General features: G+C 45.5%; 2 protein-coding genes across 2 annotated transcripts in view; one reads left to right on the top strand and one right to left on the bottom strand.

Annotated features, from left to right (window-relative positions):
- The window catches only part of eif2ak1 (eukaryotic translation initiation factor 2-alpha kinase 1), a 31,082-nt gene that overhangs the window by 1,567 nt on the left and 14,323 nt on the right, over window positions 1–15,192 (bottom strand). The window contains 5 exon segments of the mRNA XM_069904856.1: window positions 1,055–1,285; window positions 2,069–2,148; window positions 4,308–4,425; window positions 14,428–14,534; window positions 14,915–15,023. Coding sequence (XP_069760957.1) covers window positions 1,055–1,285; window positions 2,069–2,148; window positions 4,308–4,425; window positions 14,428–14,534; window positions 14,915–15,023 — 645 coding nt within the window.
- On the top strand, window positions 6,536–11,420 carry LOC138747085 (ankyrin repeat domain-containing protein 61-like). The gene is made up of 3 exons (XM_069906024.1): window positions 6,536–6,915; window positions 8,311–8,405; window positions 10,337–11,420. Exons 1-3 carry the CDS (start codon window positions 6,715–6,717, stop codon window positions 11,352–11,354), a joined length of 1,314 nt encoding a protein of 437 aa, XP_069762125.1. The 5' UTR covers window positions 6,536–6,714; the 3' UTR covers window positions 11,355–11,420.

The raw sequence follows: 15,192 nt of genomic DNA, 5'->3' as shown, positions 1-15,192 counted from the left end.
GGCCTTTTACAGGAGCCAACTGGTTTATTTTAAAATATCCAAATAAAATTTAAACCTTTAAATGATCATTTCTTATTAAAATATTGTGATTTGTTTTTATAACGGCATCCACTGGTCAGCAGTAAGTGCCTGATTTTTTTTTGGGGGGGTGGGTGGTGTCTTATAAAGGATATCACTTATTTTAGGTGGAAATTCCAAGGCCATCCTATACAACAGCATGTACGGTTTGACCTTGCTATGTTTCTGCTCGTCTGAGGTGCTTGAGGTCAATGAGAAATCACAGCCTTTTTCACAGGAACTCAGGATATAGCTGATGGGATAGTGATCTGGACATGAGTGAGATGTCTGTTGGTAATCCTGGGGTTCTGCATGCTCCCAATACATGGATTCAGGTTTCTCAGTGCTCCTTCTCTAACTGAGTGAACTAGGGACTCCTGAGACTGGGAGATGATGTTATTACTTTCTCCAAGAAAGTTCTGAAAACATCCTTGGATCCTTTCCTCATGTGCCTGGTAATTTCTCTCTTGATGCTGTTTGGAAAGTGACTTGAGAGGTCTACAAGATTATGAGAGACATAGATAGGGTGGACAGCCAGCACCTTGTCCCCAGGGCAGGAGAGACAACCACCAGAGGACATGTGTACTGAATGAAGGAAGGAAAGTGTAGAGGTAAGTTTTTTTTAAAAGGAGTTGTGGGTGCCTGGAATACATTACCGGGGTGATGGTGGAGGCTGGAACATATTTTTTTAAAAAACTCTTAAGGCAGGCAGGTAGATGAAATAAAAATGGAGGATTATGAGGTCAGGAGGGTTTCTGTTTTTTTTTAAAAAAGGTAGGTATAGATAGGTTGGCACAACATCGTGGGACAAAGAGCCTGTACTGTAATGTTCTAAGTCTGAAGCCTCAACACAGTGTTGGTTTGAGAAAGGACATAGATTTTATTTGCTCATCCTCAATGGATTACGGTTTTCAGAGTGTTGGCAAAGCATTCTGAATGCAAAGTACCTGCCGCAGAGATTCAAAAACATGGAATGCGCCAAGGTTTTGACCCTCACCTTGAGAGGACAGAAGAGCTCACAGGACAACATCTCATCTGCACTTGGCCTGAGGGAGGCAAATTTGCTGGTTAGCATCTTGATGTATTTGGCCTGTACAGGCCACTGTCGCGCAAAGTCCTCTGGGATGTGGCCTTCTCGAAGTGCTGTGATAACAGTTGCCCTTTCCATTACAGTCCCAAATGGATGAAAGAGTTCCAGTAAAATGATGCCAACACTGTACATATCCGACTGAAAGAGCAGAGAGATACATATTACAACACCGAGTTGTCCAATTCCTTCAACCTATGTTCATCCTCTGAGCCCTGTTCTCAGATCTTTCAAGCATTTAAGTGTTTTGATCTCTTCAACCTAAAACATATCTTGCAATCTCATACCCCAACTGTAAAAATCTAAAGTAATACAGCTCAGAATAAGTAAGAAAATTAGAGGGTTATGGATGTGAGTTGGGGAGTAGGTTTCTATAGGTTAGCACAACATAGTGGACTGTGGCGTTAATGTTTTAATAAAAACAAAATTGCTGAAGGAACTTAGCAGGTCTCGCTGTGAGTCCTAGGTTCCTCCAGCATTTCTAACTGCAAAATCAATGTCTGCAGATTTTCATGTTTCACCTTGTGCCATGGTCTTTACTGACACTAAACCACCTATTTATTCTCCTCACGGTCCCATTGAACTCTTTCCCCACCAGATTCTACTCCTCTCCCATATTCTAGGTAAATTTACAGTGACCAATTGCTCTACGAATCCAACATGTTCAGGGCAAGCTTTGTGGGCCTGTTCCTGTGCAGTACTGTTCTATGTTTTAACCCGCATGTCTCTGGGATGTGGGAGGCAACCGGAGTGCTTGGGTGGGAGAATGTGCAAACTTCACAAAGTCAGCATTGGAGGTCAGGATTGGACCTGGGTTGTTGCGACTGTGAGACAGCAGTTCTTGCTGTTAGAATGTCAACCAGGTAAATGCATGCATTATAAATAGCAATGAAATAACAGCTCTGTTTTAAAATAAACGTGTACCTTAAAATCGTATTGGGAGCCTTCTAGTTGTTCTGGCGAGGCATACAGACAGGTTCCAACTCCTGAGGTGTGTTTTGAATCTGGATGGAAAGAGGACATAGAAGAATTGCTTGTGCATGAATCGCAAAAGGTTGGTTTGCAGGTGTAGCAGGCTGTCAAGAAGCCTTCATTGCTCGAGTGACTGAATTTAAGATCAGGGAGGTTATGCTGCAACTGTACAAGGTACTGGTGAGACCATATCTGGAGTACTGCGTAGAGTTCTGGTCTTAGTTGAGGAAAGATTTAGAGGAGGTTCACCAGGTTGGTTCCAGAGATGGGGCAGAGGGTTGACCAATGAGTAGAGATTAGTTGTCTGGGACTGTACTCACTGCAATTTAGAAGAATGAGAGGGGATCCTATGAAAACATAAAATTATGAAAGGCTTAGATAAGACTGAGGTAGATACATTGTTTCCATTGGTGAGGGAGACCAGAACTAGGGGACACGGCCTCAAGATCCAGGGTAGTAGATTTAGGACAGAGATGAGGAGGGTCTGCTTTTCCCAGAAGGTGGTGAATCTGTGGAATTTGCTGCCCATTGATGTAGTGGAGGTGACTTCAGCAAATATATTTAAGATCAGGTTGAATAGATGGGGATAAGTCCATCATCAGGCTCGACAGGCTGAATGGCCGACTCCTGCTCCTATTTCTTATGTTCTAAAGTACTTCAAAATATGACACAAACTTCCTAGGAGTGCGCAAGAGCAGATGGTTGCTCAAAGACTGCATAGATTTTCTCCAGGTGATCTGGTTTCCTCTCACCCTTCCGATACATACAGGGTTGGAAGGTTAATTGGGCAGAACAAGTTTCAATGGCCTGAATCAGCTTCACCTGTGTAGTAAATAAGTAGATGTTAAGATGTAGAGCAATGGAGATGGTAACTGAAGCAATAGAAGTGGTTCTATGGGTGGTGTTATTGCAAATAGCAAGTTTCTGAAATTGCTGAACTTGAGAGTTGAGTTTGGAAAGTTATCATGTGCCAATTCTGGAACTAAAATGGTGTCAGAGGTGAACAGAGTTTCCAAAGAACAAGGTCAGCAAAATGAAATGAACTAAAACAACACCCAAAAAACAGGAATCGGCCACTCAGCTCCTGTCTACTATGAAATTCAATACAGTCATGGCTGATCTGATCTGCTCAATTCCTCCAGTTCCCCAAAGCCCAGAATGTCCCACTCTTTCAAAAATGTATATCCCTATTTAACTAGGGATGATCTCGCCTTTACTACTTCCAGGGTAGAGAATTTGGTGCTGACTATAAAGAGTTTATATGTTCTCTCCATGTTTATGTGGTGCTCTAGTTTCCCCAAATGTATGGGATTGTAGGCTATTTTCGGGTGTAATTGGGCAGCAAGGGTTTAAGTGGCTAGAATCAGCTTCTACTGTGTTGTAAGTAAAATTTTAAAAAATTAAATTCTAGAGAATTTCTCCACTGTACAAAAATAAATTCCTATGCACTTCAGTGTGAAATGACTGGTCTCTTGTTTGATACATTGTTTGGGTGGGAAAATGTGCAAACTTCACAAAGAATCTACATATTGTGAACTAACAAGAGAGGTACGTTAGTTCCTCACCCATGGTGTGGGAAGTTCATTTGTTGGGTGATGAGATCTGCTCCTACAACAGGATATAGATCAGTTGAGCAGATATTTGGCAGATGGACAAAGACAAGAAAGTAGTGGTCAGAAGGAAGGAATCAAAGGGCAAAGTATTATCTAAATGGAGAGAGACTACAAATGAAGGGATTACAGAGGTGTACGAGTTAAAATTTTCATATCCAATGTACACATGCACCAGAATTCTTACTTGCTGCAGCTTAACACCAACAGTATAAATTAAATTATCACAATGTTCCAAGACAGAAAATGAGATAAATACGAGTTTTAAATTTAAATATACAGCATGGTTACAGGCAGGGCCTTTTGGCCCACAAGCCAGTGCCACCCAATTAACCAACAACCCCAGTAAGTTTTGATGGGTGGGAGGAAACCAGAGTACCTGGAGAAAACATATGCACGCAGCGAAAATGAACAAACCCCTTACAGCACTGGTTTTGAACCCAGGTGGCTGGCACTGTAACAGTGTGTTAACTGTGCATTGTGAGATGTTTAACTGCTCTTGCTTTGGGGTTTAATCCTCACACAAACAGAAAAGTGAGCTATCCACAGGAAAACACGAGTCTGCCACCTCCGATACTCACAAGGTCCTTTGGTCTTGGATTTCCAAGTGTCCGACGTCTCGATGATGTCGCTGCAAGCCAGACCGAAATCCCCAATCCGAACATGGAAGTCAGGGGCATGAAGAAAGATGTTTCTCGGCTTAAACACAACATAGTGCGAGTAGATTTATTTATAAGTTGCATTCATCGTGATCAAAGCAAAGTTGATGCACAACAGACCTCATCACCCAAAAAATGGGTGAGGAACTAACCATATCTCTCAGCAGTTTGGACCATTTACAGGGGGCACTGCAGCAACTCACCAAGAATCTTCCAACCCCACCCTTTCTACCCACTAGAAGGACAAGAGGAGTAGGTGTAGGGAACCCCATCCCCTGAAAGTTGCCCTCCACACCACACCCTATCCTGACGGGAATATCTCACCGTTCCTTCACTTGCTGGATCAAAGCCCTGGAACTCCTTCCCTAACAGCCTTGTGGGTGAACGCACAACTTGGACTGCAGTGGTTCGAGAAGGCAGCTCCCCACTACCTCCTCAATGGCAATTATGGATGGGTAATTAGAGGTAAAATACAATCTGCTGGAGGAACTCAGAGGGTCAGGCAGCATTAGTGGGGTTTGGAATCCTCCATTGACACAAGAAGGGCAATTAAATGTTGGTTCAGTCTGTGATGGCCATCTCTCTTAAGTAACCATTAAAAAAAAGCAAGTTGTGAGTCAAGCCTAGAATTCTGTACATTTGAGGATTCCAGACACTCACAGTACAACAGGCCACTTGGCTTTCATATTAGCTGTGTGGAATCCCAAAAACCAGGAGAAAGTGACTCAAGTTCAAATCTAACCATGGTCGCTATGGAAATTGTATATTTTTTTTAAAAAACAGCTAAAATTAGTATTCGCAACCATAAATCTACCAAGTTGTTGTAAAGATTCCCATCTGTTATGTGAACATCATACAGGAGGAAAATCGGCTGTCCTTGCCTGGTCTGGCCTGTGGGCAAATGCAACCTCTTCTCACTGCTATCTTCAGGCAGAAGGTACAGGAGCCTGAAGTCCAGCACCTCTAGGTTCAAGAATTGTTTCTTTCCAACAGCCATCACAGGGGCAGTTAGAGGTTGGACAATCGTTACTAGTGCAAAGTTGGAAAGATAAATAAAAACACCTCATGCACCGCAGCTGTAGGAAGGATGCTGGAAAGGTTCATTGTGCTAACTGTGATGCGTACTTCCTCAGCTTCCAATGCTTCATTTGTCCAATCTGATAGCTCACACACTCCAATCCAGACAACATCCCAGCAAGCTCCCATCTTCATCCTCTCTGATGCCGCCACGTCCTTCCTGCCATGCAGTGACCAGAACTGGATGCAATACTCCAAAGTGGCTTAACCAAAATTTTCCAGTGGGTATGATGAACTTGATTGGTTATGAGGTGAAACACAGCAGTCTGTAGACACCGTGATTGGAGCAAAAGCACAGAAATACTGGAGGAACTCAGCAGGTTTCACTTCATCCGTCGGAGGTAAAGATATACTGTATAAGTATACACTGTATAAGTGTATAATATATACTGTAAGTACCTTGAAGAAGGCCTCAGGCCTTACAGATATACTGTATGTATAAGATATACTGTAAGTACCTTGAGGAAGGGCTCAGGCCTGACAGATATACTGTATGTATAAGATATACTGTAAGTACCTTGAGGAAGGGCTCAGGCCTGACAGATATACTGTATAAATATACATTGTATAAGTGTATAAGATATACTGTAAGTACCTTGAGGAAAGGCTCAGGCCTGACAGATATACTGTAAGTATCTTGAGGAAGGGCTCAGGCCTGTCAGATATACTGTATAAGTATACACTGTATGAGTGTATAAGATATACTGTAAGTACCTTGAGGAAGGGCTCAGGCTTGACAGATATACTATAAGTATACACTGTATGAGTGTATAAGATATACGGTAAGTACCTTGAGGAAGGGCTCAAACCTGAAATGTTGGTTATATATCTTTACCTCCAATGAACAATGCGAGACCTGCTGAGTTCCTCCACTATTTCTGTGTTTCAATTGGTTATGTAAAGATTTGGACCAGTTCACCATAACCGGTATCAGTGTGAACTCAGACAAATGGCACCAGATCACTGTGGGTGGTCAAGATTCTGAAATTCCACTCAAGGTGAGGGGGCAACGAAAATTCCGCCTGGAACACGTGGACACGCTGTCACAATCCGCTGCCATCGCAACCTGAAACTAATCAAAATCATCCTGGCGTCACTCCCAACAGGAACCCTTTGCTGCACATTCAAGCGCAAGGGAAGCTGAGGGGATACCCATTCTGCCGCACGAGCGGACCTCCCCCTCCCCCCCGAGTTACTTATTGGCTCCCAGCTTGCCAGCAGAAGCTGCTCTGCGGTTGAACGCTCACTCTGCATGGAACCGCTGCTGTGGAATCGGGCACTCACCAGCATGTGTGAATGCCAAGCTGAGTTCAATGATCTCCACGCCAAACTCTATGACGCTATAATGAAAGATGACCAAAAGCAGATTACAAGCTTACTGAAGCTGCATCCTGTCAACGAGTCCATAACCATGTGGAGAAACTGTGCCCTGATGCTCATCTATCAAATTCAGGCAAGAACAGCGTCTGCTCAAAGTTTGATATTGTCTCAACCATCAGTCATAAGAATGGTCTACTAATATAATTTCATCGGGATTTCTTGGAATCTGCATGCTTAAAGGAGTTGGGGGGGGGGGGTGAAATTTAAAGCAGTATTCTCAATGAGGCCCACAGCACATTTAACTAAAAACCTTGTTTTATTTTCACCTCCCGTCACATAAATATTTTTATGTAATCGGTACGAGGGAAGTGTGGAAGAAACCAAAACTTATCGGCTTCACACGGAAGGGATCCCATAAAATCTGAGCAGAGTCCTGGGGGGGGGGGGGGGGGGGGGCATAGACGAAAGTAAGGTTGAGAATGGCTAGTTTCAAGAACCGTGGGATCCTCCCCTCACTCATTTGGCAGTAAAACCCCATGTATAGAGAATGACCTTCCATGCATTTAGAGGCAGGTTGACTAAAAAAAATACAGCAAAAGAATGAGGCCATTTTGCTCACTGAGTTGATTCTGGTCCTTTCAAAGAGCACTTTACATCTCTGGAACATTTTTTCCTTCGAGATTTATCCATTCCCAAGTGAAATCCCCTCCCCCCCCACCCCATCCTCCGTCCCTCATTGGGAGGTACAGTGGGGTAGAGTCACTGCCTCACAGCTCGGGAGCCCAGCTTCAATCCTAACCTTGGTTGCAGTCTGTGTAGAGTTTGCACCTTCTTGTGACCACATTGGTGGGGGGGGGGGGGGGTTCCTCCCATACGTTAATTGGGTGCATGATTAGTGCAACGTTTTTACAGGGCAAGAGACCTGGGTTTGAATCTGGCCCTGTCTGTAAGGAGTTTGCATGTTCTCCCCATGTCTGCATGGGTTTTCTCTGGGCACTCCGGTTTCCTCCCACCCTCCAAAATGCACGGGGTTGGTAAGTTCATTGGATGGCATGGGTTTAAATGGCCAGAATTGTCTTCTACCACATTGTAAATAAATTGGCTTTCGTAAATTGCTCCTCGTGTGCAGGGGGGATGAGAAAGCAAGAGGAAAAATGGATGTTATGCAGTTGGGAGCATGTTAACACAGCTCTGATGGGCTGAAGGGCCTGTTTCTATCACTCTACCCACCACTGATCAGGCACCATGTTCTAAATCGCTGATGTTCAGTGTACAGGAACAAAGTTTATTTTTGATGCCTCTAGTTCATTTGCCAATCACCTTAAAATCTTGCATTACCATACTTTATTTCCTTTATAACCTCATTCATCTCGTAACTAAGGAAATTGCATCTCCATCCTGTATGTCTAAATTTTAATTTTAATATAAAACCTTCAGCCTCCATCAAATGCCACCTAGTCTGATGAGTATTTGTTTTGCAGTTTTGGTTTTGCTTTCCAATTAATAATCTGATTTCCATCATCCTCAGGGGTTGTCCATCCTTCCGATCCACTTAGCCGCAGTATATCGAAAGGTGAAGAGCTTGGAATGCTTGATTCAGCATCAGGCGGATCTGGAGGCAAAGTAAGTGGGAGCATCTGTCCTGCCCTTGTTGGATGTGGGTGACCCTTCTCCAATGGAAACTGGTTTCGGAACATAAAACAGAACAGGAACGGCTCTTCAGCCCACAACATCTATACTGAACACATTGCCAAACTCGGCCCAATCTCTGGGGGAGCAGAGGTCCGATGTAGGGCCCCAGAAACGTGAAGTACACCCCCAGTTGAGAAGCAGAGATGACCCTACAGGATGGTGAAATGGCACCAAACCTCCCATACATTAATGGCTGCACAGTTAGCATAATGCTTTTTATAGTGCAAGAGACCTGGGTTCGAATCAGGCCGTCTCAGCAACTGAGGGTCTCACTCAGGCTGCAGGTGACTTGCGGATAGGTGACCTGGAAAGGCTACTGGAGACTGGATCATGGGAATGAGGTATTAGAGCTGGGATTTGAGAGCATGCTGAGGGCAAGAAGGGCTACTGAATGGGGCCTTGGGCCCTGAAGGCTTCCTGATTATGTCGGAGGTTTGGATCTGGAGCTTGGGTGGCCAATGGATCAAACAGGAGTCTATCCAGCTGCAGAGGCTGCGGGAGAACTGGAGACCAATCCACGGACTCTCAGTGACTCTAAAGGGACTCTCTTTTGTTTCTCTTTCTCTCGTACTATGTTGGGCAATACTAATGATGACTCATTGCCTACCTTACAGCAGGCAGAAGCCAATTTCATGTACTATTCATTACATGTTCTGTGCTATTACATGACTAGAATGGAATCTTGAATGTCCCCTATTTCTGGATTTGCCTGCCAGTGGAAACTATTCTGCTCGTCTCATGGTTTTATCGTATATATTCGTGTAATCATCGATATCGTGTCATGGTCAAACTCCCCTTTCATTTGGCCCAAAAGTTGCATGCTTTACATGTAAAAGTCGACTCCCCCCCCCACCCCCTTATTTTTGGCCCCAGCCTTCTGAGCTTCGGACGCCACGACAGCGGACCTTCGCCATGGCCACCTGCCCACTGGAGGTCCTGACGCCCCAGCCGCCTGCCCATCTGAGCTCCCAAATGCCCCCGACCATGGAGTTATCACACAGTCCTGGCCATCCAAGTTCCTGATGCCTTTAACGAGCTCCTGTGAAAAAGTTGACCTTTCCTCTCCATTTTATGATCCAAAACATTTGACAATTACATGAGCATATATGGTACAGGTACTCCTGACTTGCCATCTATTCAACACATCCATCTGCACATAGGACCAAAAATTTAAAAATATATATAAAGAAAATATATAAAATTTACGCTGTTTATGTTGTATTTTAAAAACTATAACAGGGATACAGGGCATGCAAGAGCCAAATGTGTGTACTTACCTTGTTACTTGACGTCTCAGGGGTCTGTAGGCTGGGCGCAGCTATCTTGATCCCTGTGCACATGTCTTTGGTAAGTGCATGCGAGGTGGGTTCACGTATTGGAGTTCGGTTGGTACATGTGCGAGAGTTAAGGGCGGAAATTCAATATCATTAGGGCGGTTAACTCCTGCGCATGCCAAATTAATTCCAATATGCAAACCCACCGCGCATGCGCCATCCGAAGACTCACGCATGCGCACAGGAATCAAGATGGCCATGCCCAGCCTACAGACCCCGGGACGCTGACTAACAAGGTAAGCATGGATCAGAAGGTGGAAAAATTTGCCAAGGTTGGTTGACAAATTCAGGAAGGTTGAAGTTATTATGGTTAAATCTATGATGAAAAAAAGATACGATTTAAAAAGTTTGCTTTAAGACTTCAGTACTCCAGGCGCACAGGCAAAATTCCAACTCGAGTCCATCTCAAGATACGACCGATCGTTTGGACCCAATTACAGTTGTAAGTTGTAAGTTGAGGAGTACCTGTATAAGTTAGTAAATGTTGCTTCATTCTGGTGATGGGATCTCTCTCTCTGTCTATCCTAGGGATGCCAGAGGTCGAAGGCCGCTGCACCTCATCCTCACCCACTGGCCGAACATTGCCCAGGAGTGGATCATCCCCAAGACCAAGTTCGAGAGGGCCATGGCATCCATGCAGAATCGGGCTGAGGCCTGCCTCCGCCTGCTCTGCCAGAATGGCGTGGATGTCAACGCCACAGTCGGTGCTGAATGTCGGGACACACCATTGCACTTGGCCGTTCAGCAGGGGGCCTGGCCGGCTGTGGCTGTGCTGGCTCGCCACGGGGCTGACCTGGAGGCTGAAGACCAGCACGGCATGACGCCACTGCACATGGCCAGCGGGCTGCTGGACTGGCGGGTTGCCGAGGAGCTGCTGGGCCGGGGGGCCTGGGTGGACTCGCGGGTGCCAGGCAGCGGCTGCACACCCCTCCAGCTGGCTGTAGGCGCTGCCTCGGGCAAGGCTGGCCGGCTTCTGGGAGCTGGGCTGAACTGCGTGCGGGCGCTGCTGGCGGCAGGAGCGTCTGTGGACGCCTGCGACTGGCAAGGCAGGTCACCAGCCCATGAGGCCTGCTTTGGCGGCCGGGAGGATGTGGTGGACTTGTTGCTGGAGCACGGGGCCAACCTGGGCCTACGCACTGAGCTGGGCAAGACCCCCCTTGCCCTCTTCCTGGAGTGCCGTCCCAACTTACAGCACCGCCGGTTGCTGGCCAAGCTGCTCAGCCTGTCCTGCCCGCCTCGCATCTCCGGCACCAGCGGAGAGCTACCCGGTGGCCTGCGAGGCTTGGAGTCCCGCCGGCACCTTGAGTTCCTGCAAGCCTTGTGCCGGGAGCCACCATCTCTGCTCCACCTCTGCCGGGTGGCAGTCCGCAGGGCCCATCCCCGCAGCCGAGCCCAGCAACTCCTGCCTGCCCCGCTCTGGCGCTTTGTCTGTGGGTACCAGGACTATGCCAAGCGGCTGGAGGAGGTGGAGGAAGGCCTGGACGAGCAGCAGGAACCCAGAGCCCAGGATAGACTCGATTTCAGCCTTGATGGCCTGCACCTCTGAATCAGTAATGCCCAGCCTCCCATTGACTCGAGAAAAAAATAAAAAGAACCTGACTGCTTCCCTCAATTTAACTTAACTTACTTAACTTAGACATACAGCAGGATATTAGGCCACTTCGGTCCACGAGCGCTTGCCAACAAATTACACCCAAATGACCCATAACATCCGGTATGTTTTTAAGGGTGGGAGGAAACCGGAGCCACTGGGGAAAATCTACAAAACACAGGGAGAACGTAGAAATTCCTTACAGACAGCGCGAGGTCCCAATCGCTGACGCTGTAACAGCATCACACTAACCGCTACTCTAACCGTGCTGCCCAATGAGGCTTTTGGATTTTTACACCCCGTCAACCTTTCCACTTGCCTGAACCTCTGAATAGGGCAGCATAGGCATGAGGGGCCAAATGGCCTTCTGCTTACGTCCCTGAGTACATAAGAGAGTAAAGCCGCTTTTCCTCCAGATTTTATTCATGCTGAGTAATAGAAATCAAACACGTGGGAAAGAGCAACGGGTAGAGTTGAATGTCAAGAGGTGGTGAGGATGTGCCTCAGCATTGAACACACCTTTACTGCTATGTTCAAGCTACCTTCCAGCCTGAGAGAGAAGGCCTTGTCACTATATCTAATATTAAACCAGGATGAGCAGATTTAATTGTTAGCATCGAGCTGCCATTTATATTTCATTTAGTGGAGTGATAGGTTTTGGATCTACTCAACCAAGGGGAGACAGAAACAAATTCTCCTTTTATTTGACAAGCAAGATTGATCCTTGAAAACCATGGACTAAGAGCAGGCAAGAGGGGGAATTAGTCTTGGTACCATTTCAGCTCAATGGGCCGAGTGGTCACCTTCTGCCAAAAGTAGCTGTGAGTCCATTTTACAACCTACTAGACTTCAAGGTTAGTGTGATGCTGTTACAGCATCAGCGATCGGGATTGAATCTGGCGCTGTCCGTGAGGAGTTTGTAAGTTCTCCCCATGTCTGCGTAGGTTTCCTCCCACCATTCGAAACGCACTGGGGGTTATAAGTCAATTGGATGTAATTGGGCACCACAGGTTAAAATGACCAGAATCAGCTTCTACCGTGCTGTAAATATATTTTTAATTTAAACCCTTTGCAGGGCAGCACAGTGGTGCAGCAGTTAGTGATGCTGACCCGCAGCTCCACGGCCCTGCGTTCATGCTGATCTTGGGTGTTGACCGTGCGAAGTCAGCCTGTTCTCCCTGTCTGCCTTTCCTCCCACATCCCAATGACATGCCGTTAGGTTATTCAGCCTGCTGCGCCTGCAAGTGGCAAAAAGAATCAGTCGATGGGTCCGTGAGGGAGGATAAATTGCAGGGAAATGCGGAGTCGGGGAATGGGGTGACTGGGAGCTTGCAAAAACCCGATGGGCAAAATGGCCTCCTTCTGTGTCACAAGAAGGAAATCTAAATTATTTTGCAAAGGGGCAGGTCATTATCACAGTTTTTTTTCTAAATGATGGTTGGCTGAGCAAAGTGCCACAATTTACAAAATATTTTGTTGCCTGTAAAGCACTTTGAAATGTCCTGAAAACATGCAAGAGTCACTATTTGAAAGCAGATTTTACTTCTGACAACTGTTCTTCCATAAATATGGAGCGAGGTTCCTAAATGATAACTATGAAACTAAAGCAAGGTTTCAATCCTTGAGGTTGCTTAGCAAATACAAAAGTAGGTGTAATTTAACATGAGACCAACTCCATCACTTAATTAAAGAAGATGAAACTGCCCTCCTTAGAGCTAAGGTGGTTCTGTGGATATTGAAGGGTAGGACGTTGAAAAAATTAAAATGGAGAAACTGTTTCAGAAGGATGTGAGGTGATTTAATAGCAGTATAGAGGACTATGATGGGTTTAGATAGACAGTCGGCTCCTTTTTCCTGGGACGACCATAGCAAATACCAGAGGACATCAGTTCAGATGAATGGAGGAAATATTAAGGAGGGGGGATGTCAGAGATGAGGTGTTTTTTTTTTGTTTGTTTTGGGGTTTTTTTTAAAGACAGAGAGTGGTGGGTGCCTGGAATGCAGGTCCTGTTTGACAAATTTACTGGAATTCTTTGAAGGAGATCGAGGGGAGCAGGTGGACGTTGTTTACCTGGATTTCCAGAAGTCGTTCGATAGGGTGCCGCATTTACTGAAGATAAGGATGTATGGAATTGGGGGAGATGTATAAAAATGGATAGAAGATTGGTTAAAGAATAGAAAGTAGATTTTGGGGGTGCAGGGCACTTTTTTTCTGGTTGGCAATTGGTGGTGAGCAGGGTGCCATTGGGGTCGGTGCTGGGCCCACAACTGTTCATATTTACAAATGACTAGGAAGAGGGGACAGAGTGCAGTCTTTGCTGACATGAAATTGAGTGGAAATGCAAATTGTGCAGATGATATGGAGAGTCTGCAGAGATATAGACTTAGTTGCCTCACCAGACTTACTTTCCAATCTATGCATCATCCTGATAAATCTTCCCTGCACCCTCTCCGTATCTTCCACATTCTATAATGAAGTGATTGGAATGGAGCACAATTTTCTAAGAGTGATCTCACCAGAGATTTGTCAAGTTGCAACATGACCTTTCGACTCTTGAACTCAATCCCCCGACTAACGAAGCCCAGCATCCCCTCGGCCTTCTTAACTATCCTATCCACCTGCCTGGCGACCTCAGGAGATGTTTCTATTTGGACCCAAAGGTCCCTATGTACCTCTACACTGTAAAATATCTGACCATTAACCCTGTATTCAGCCTTGAAGAGGTCAAATGTGTGGTGATCCAAAGATCCAGCTTTAGCATAAAGAGTAGAGTGGGCTCTTCTTCCTCACCATTATCTGCTGTTATCTTCCACTGAGCTTTTAAGATGCTGACTTACACTCAGGTCAATGCAGAAACATGTTGGAGAAATACACCAGGTCACACAGCCCAAACCAGCCCCGAAACATTGGTTACCCTTCACTCCTTATTCCAGGCCCAAGGCATTGCAGACCTGCTGAGTTTCTCCAGTGTTTTTTTTGTGTGCTGCACTCGACCTGAGCATCTCCAGACTTTCTGGTTTAACTTACCTTCAGGTCTCTGTGTATGACGCCCTTGGAGTGGATGAAGCGCACTCCCTCGAGGAGCTGACGGAATATTTGAAGGGTGCAATCCAACTTCACCAGAGAAAAGAGAGCTGCCAGGACAAGAGGGCAGAGTCTTAGAACTAAAACAGAGATGAGGAGAAATTTATTTAGCCAAAGGATCGTGGATTTGTTGCTACATCCAACTGTGGAGGCTGGATCATTGGGGGAAGATTGATAGGTATCAAATCAGGGTATCAAGGGATATGGAGAAAAGGCCAGAAATTGGAACTAAATGTAGGAATGGTTTAGATCATGGTGGAGTGGCAGAGCAGACTCAAAGGGCCAAATGGCCTACTTCTGTTCATTTATCTTGTGATCTAAACAGATGAAAATCGCACTTTGCAGTTTCAATGTTAATTTCATCAGAAAGAAGGGCTTTGAAGCCAGTTAATACAATAAGCAAGGTGTAACAGAGATTTAAGGTACTCACAAGTAAATGCCAGCTCTTCCCTTGGCCTGGAATTCCTTTCCGAGATCCAATCCTGAAGTGATTCTTCACCCAGTTGCATTTGAATATGAAGCACAAGTTGGAAATTAATCTAACAAATAAGCAAAGAAAAAGACCCTTGAATAAAATATGAATAATACATATTCCTCAACCTTAGGACATGCCAAAGGTAGTAGCGGCTGTTGCAAAGAAGAAAATTCAGTGATCAATTTGAGCAAAGGTAGATCCAACAACCAGCAATGGGGTAACTAAGCAGATGA

The sequence above is a fragment of the Narcine bancroftii genome, chromosome 12, assembly GCF_036971445.1.
Source record: "Narcine bancroftii isolate sNarBan1 chromosome 12, sNarBan1.hap1, whole genome shotgun sequence".
NCBI lineage: Eukaryota > Metazoa > Chordata > Chondrichthyes > Torpediniformes > Narcinidae > Narcine > Narcine bancroftii.
The sequence above is the reverse complement of the archived record's forward strand: the minus strand, read 5'-3'. Positions and strand labels throughout refer to the sequence as shown.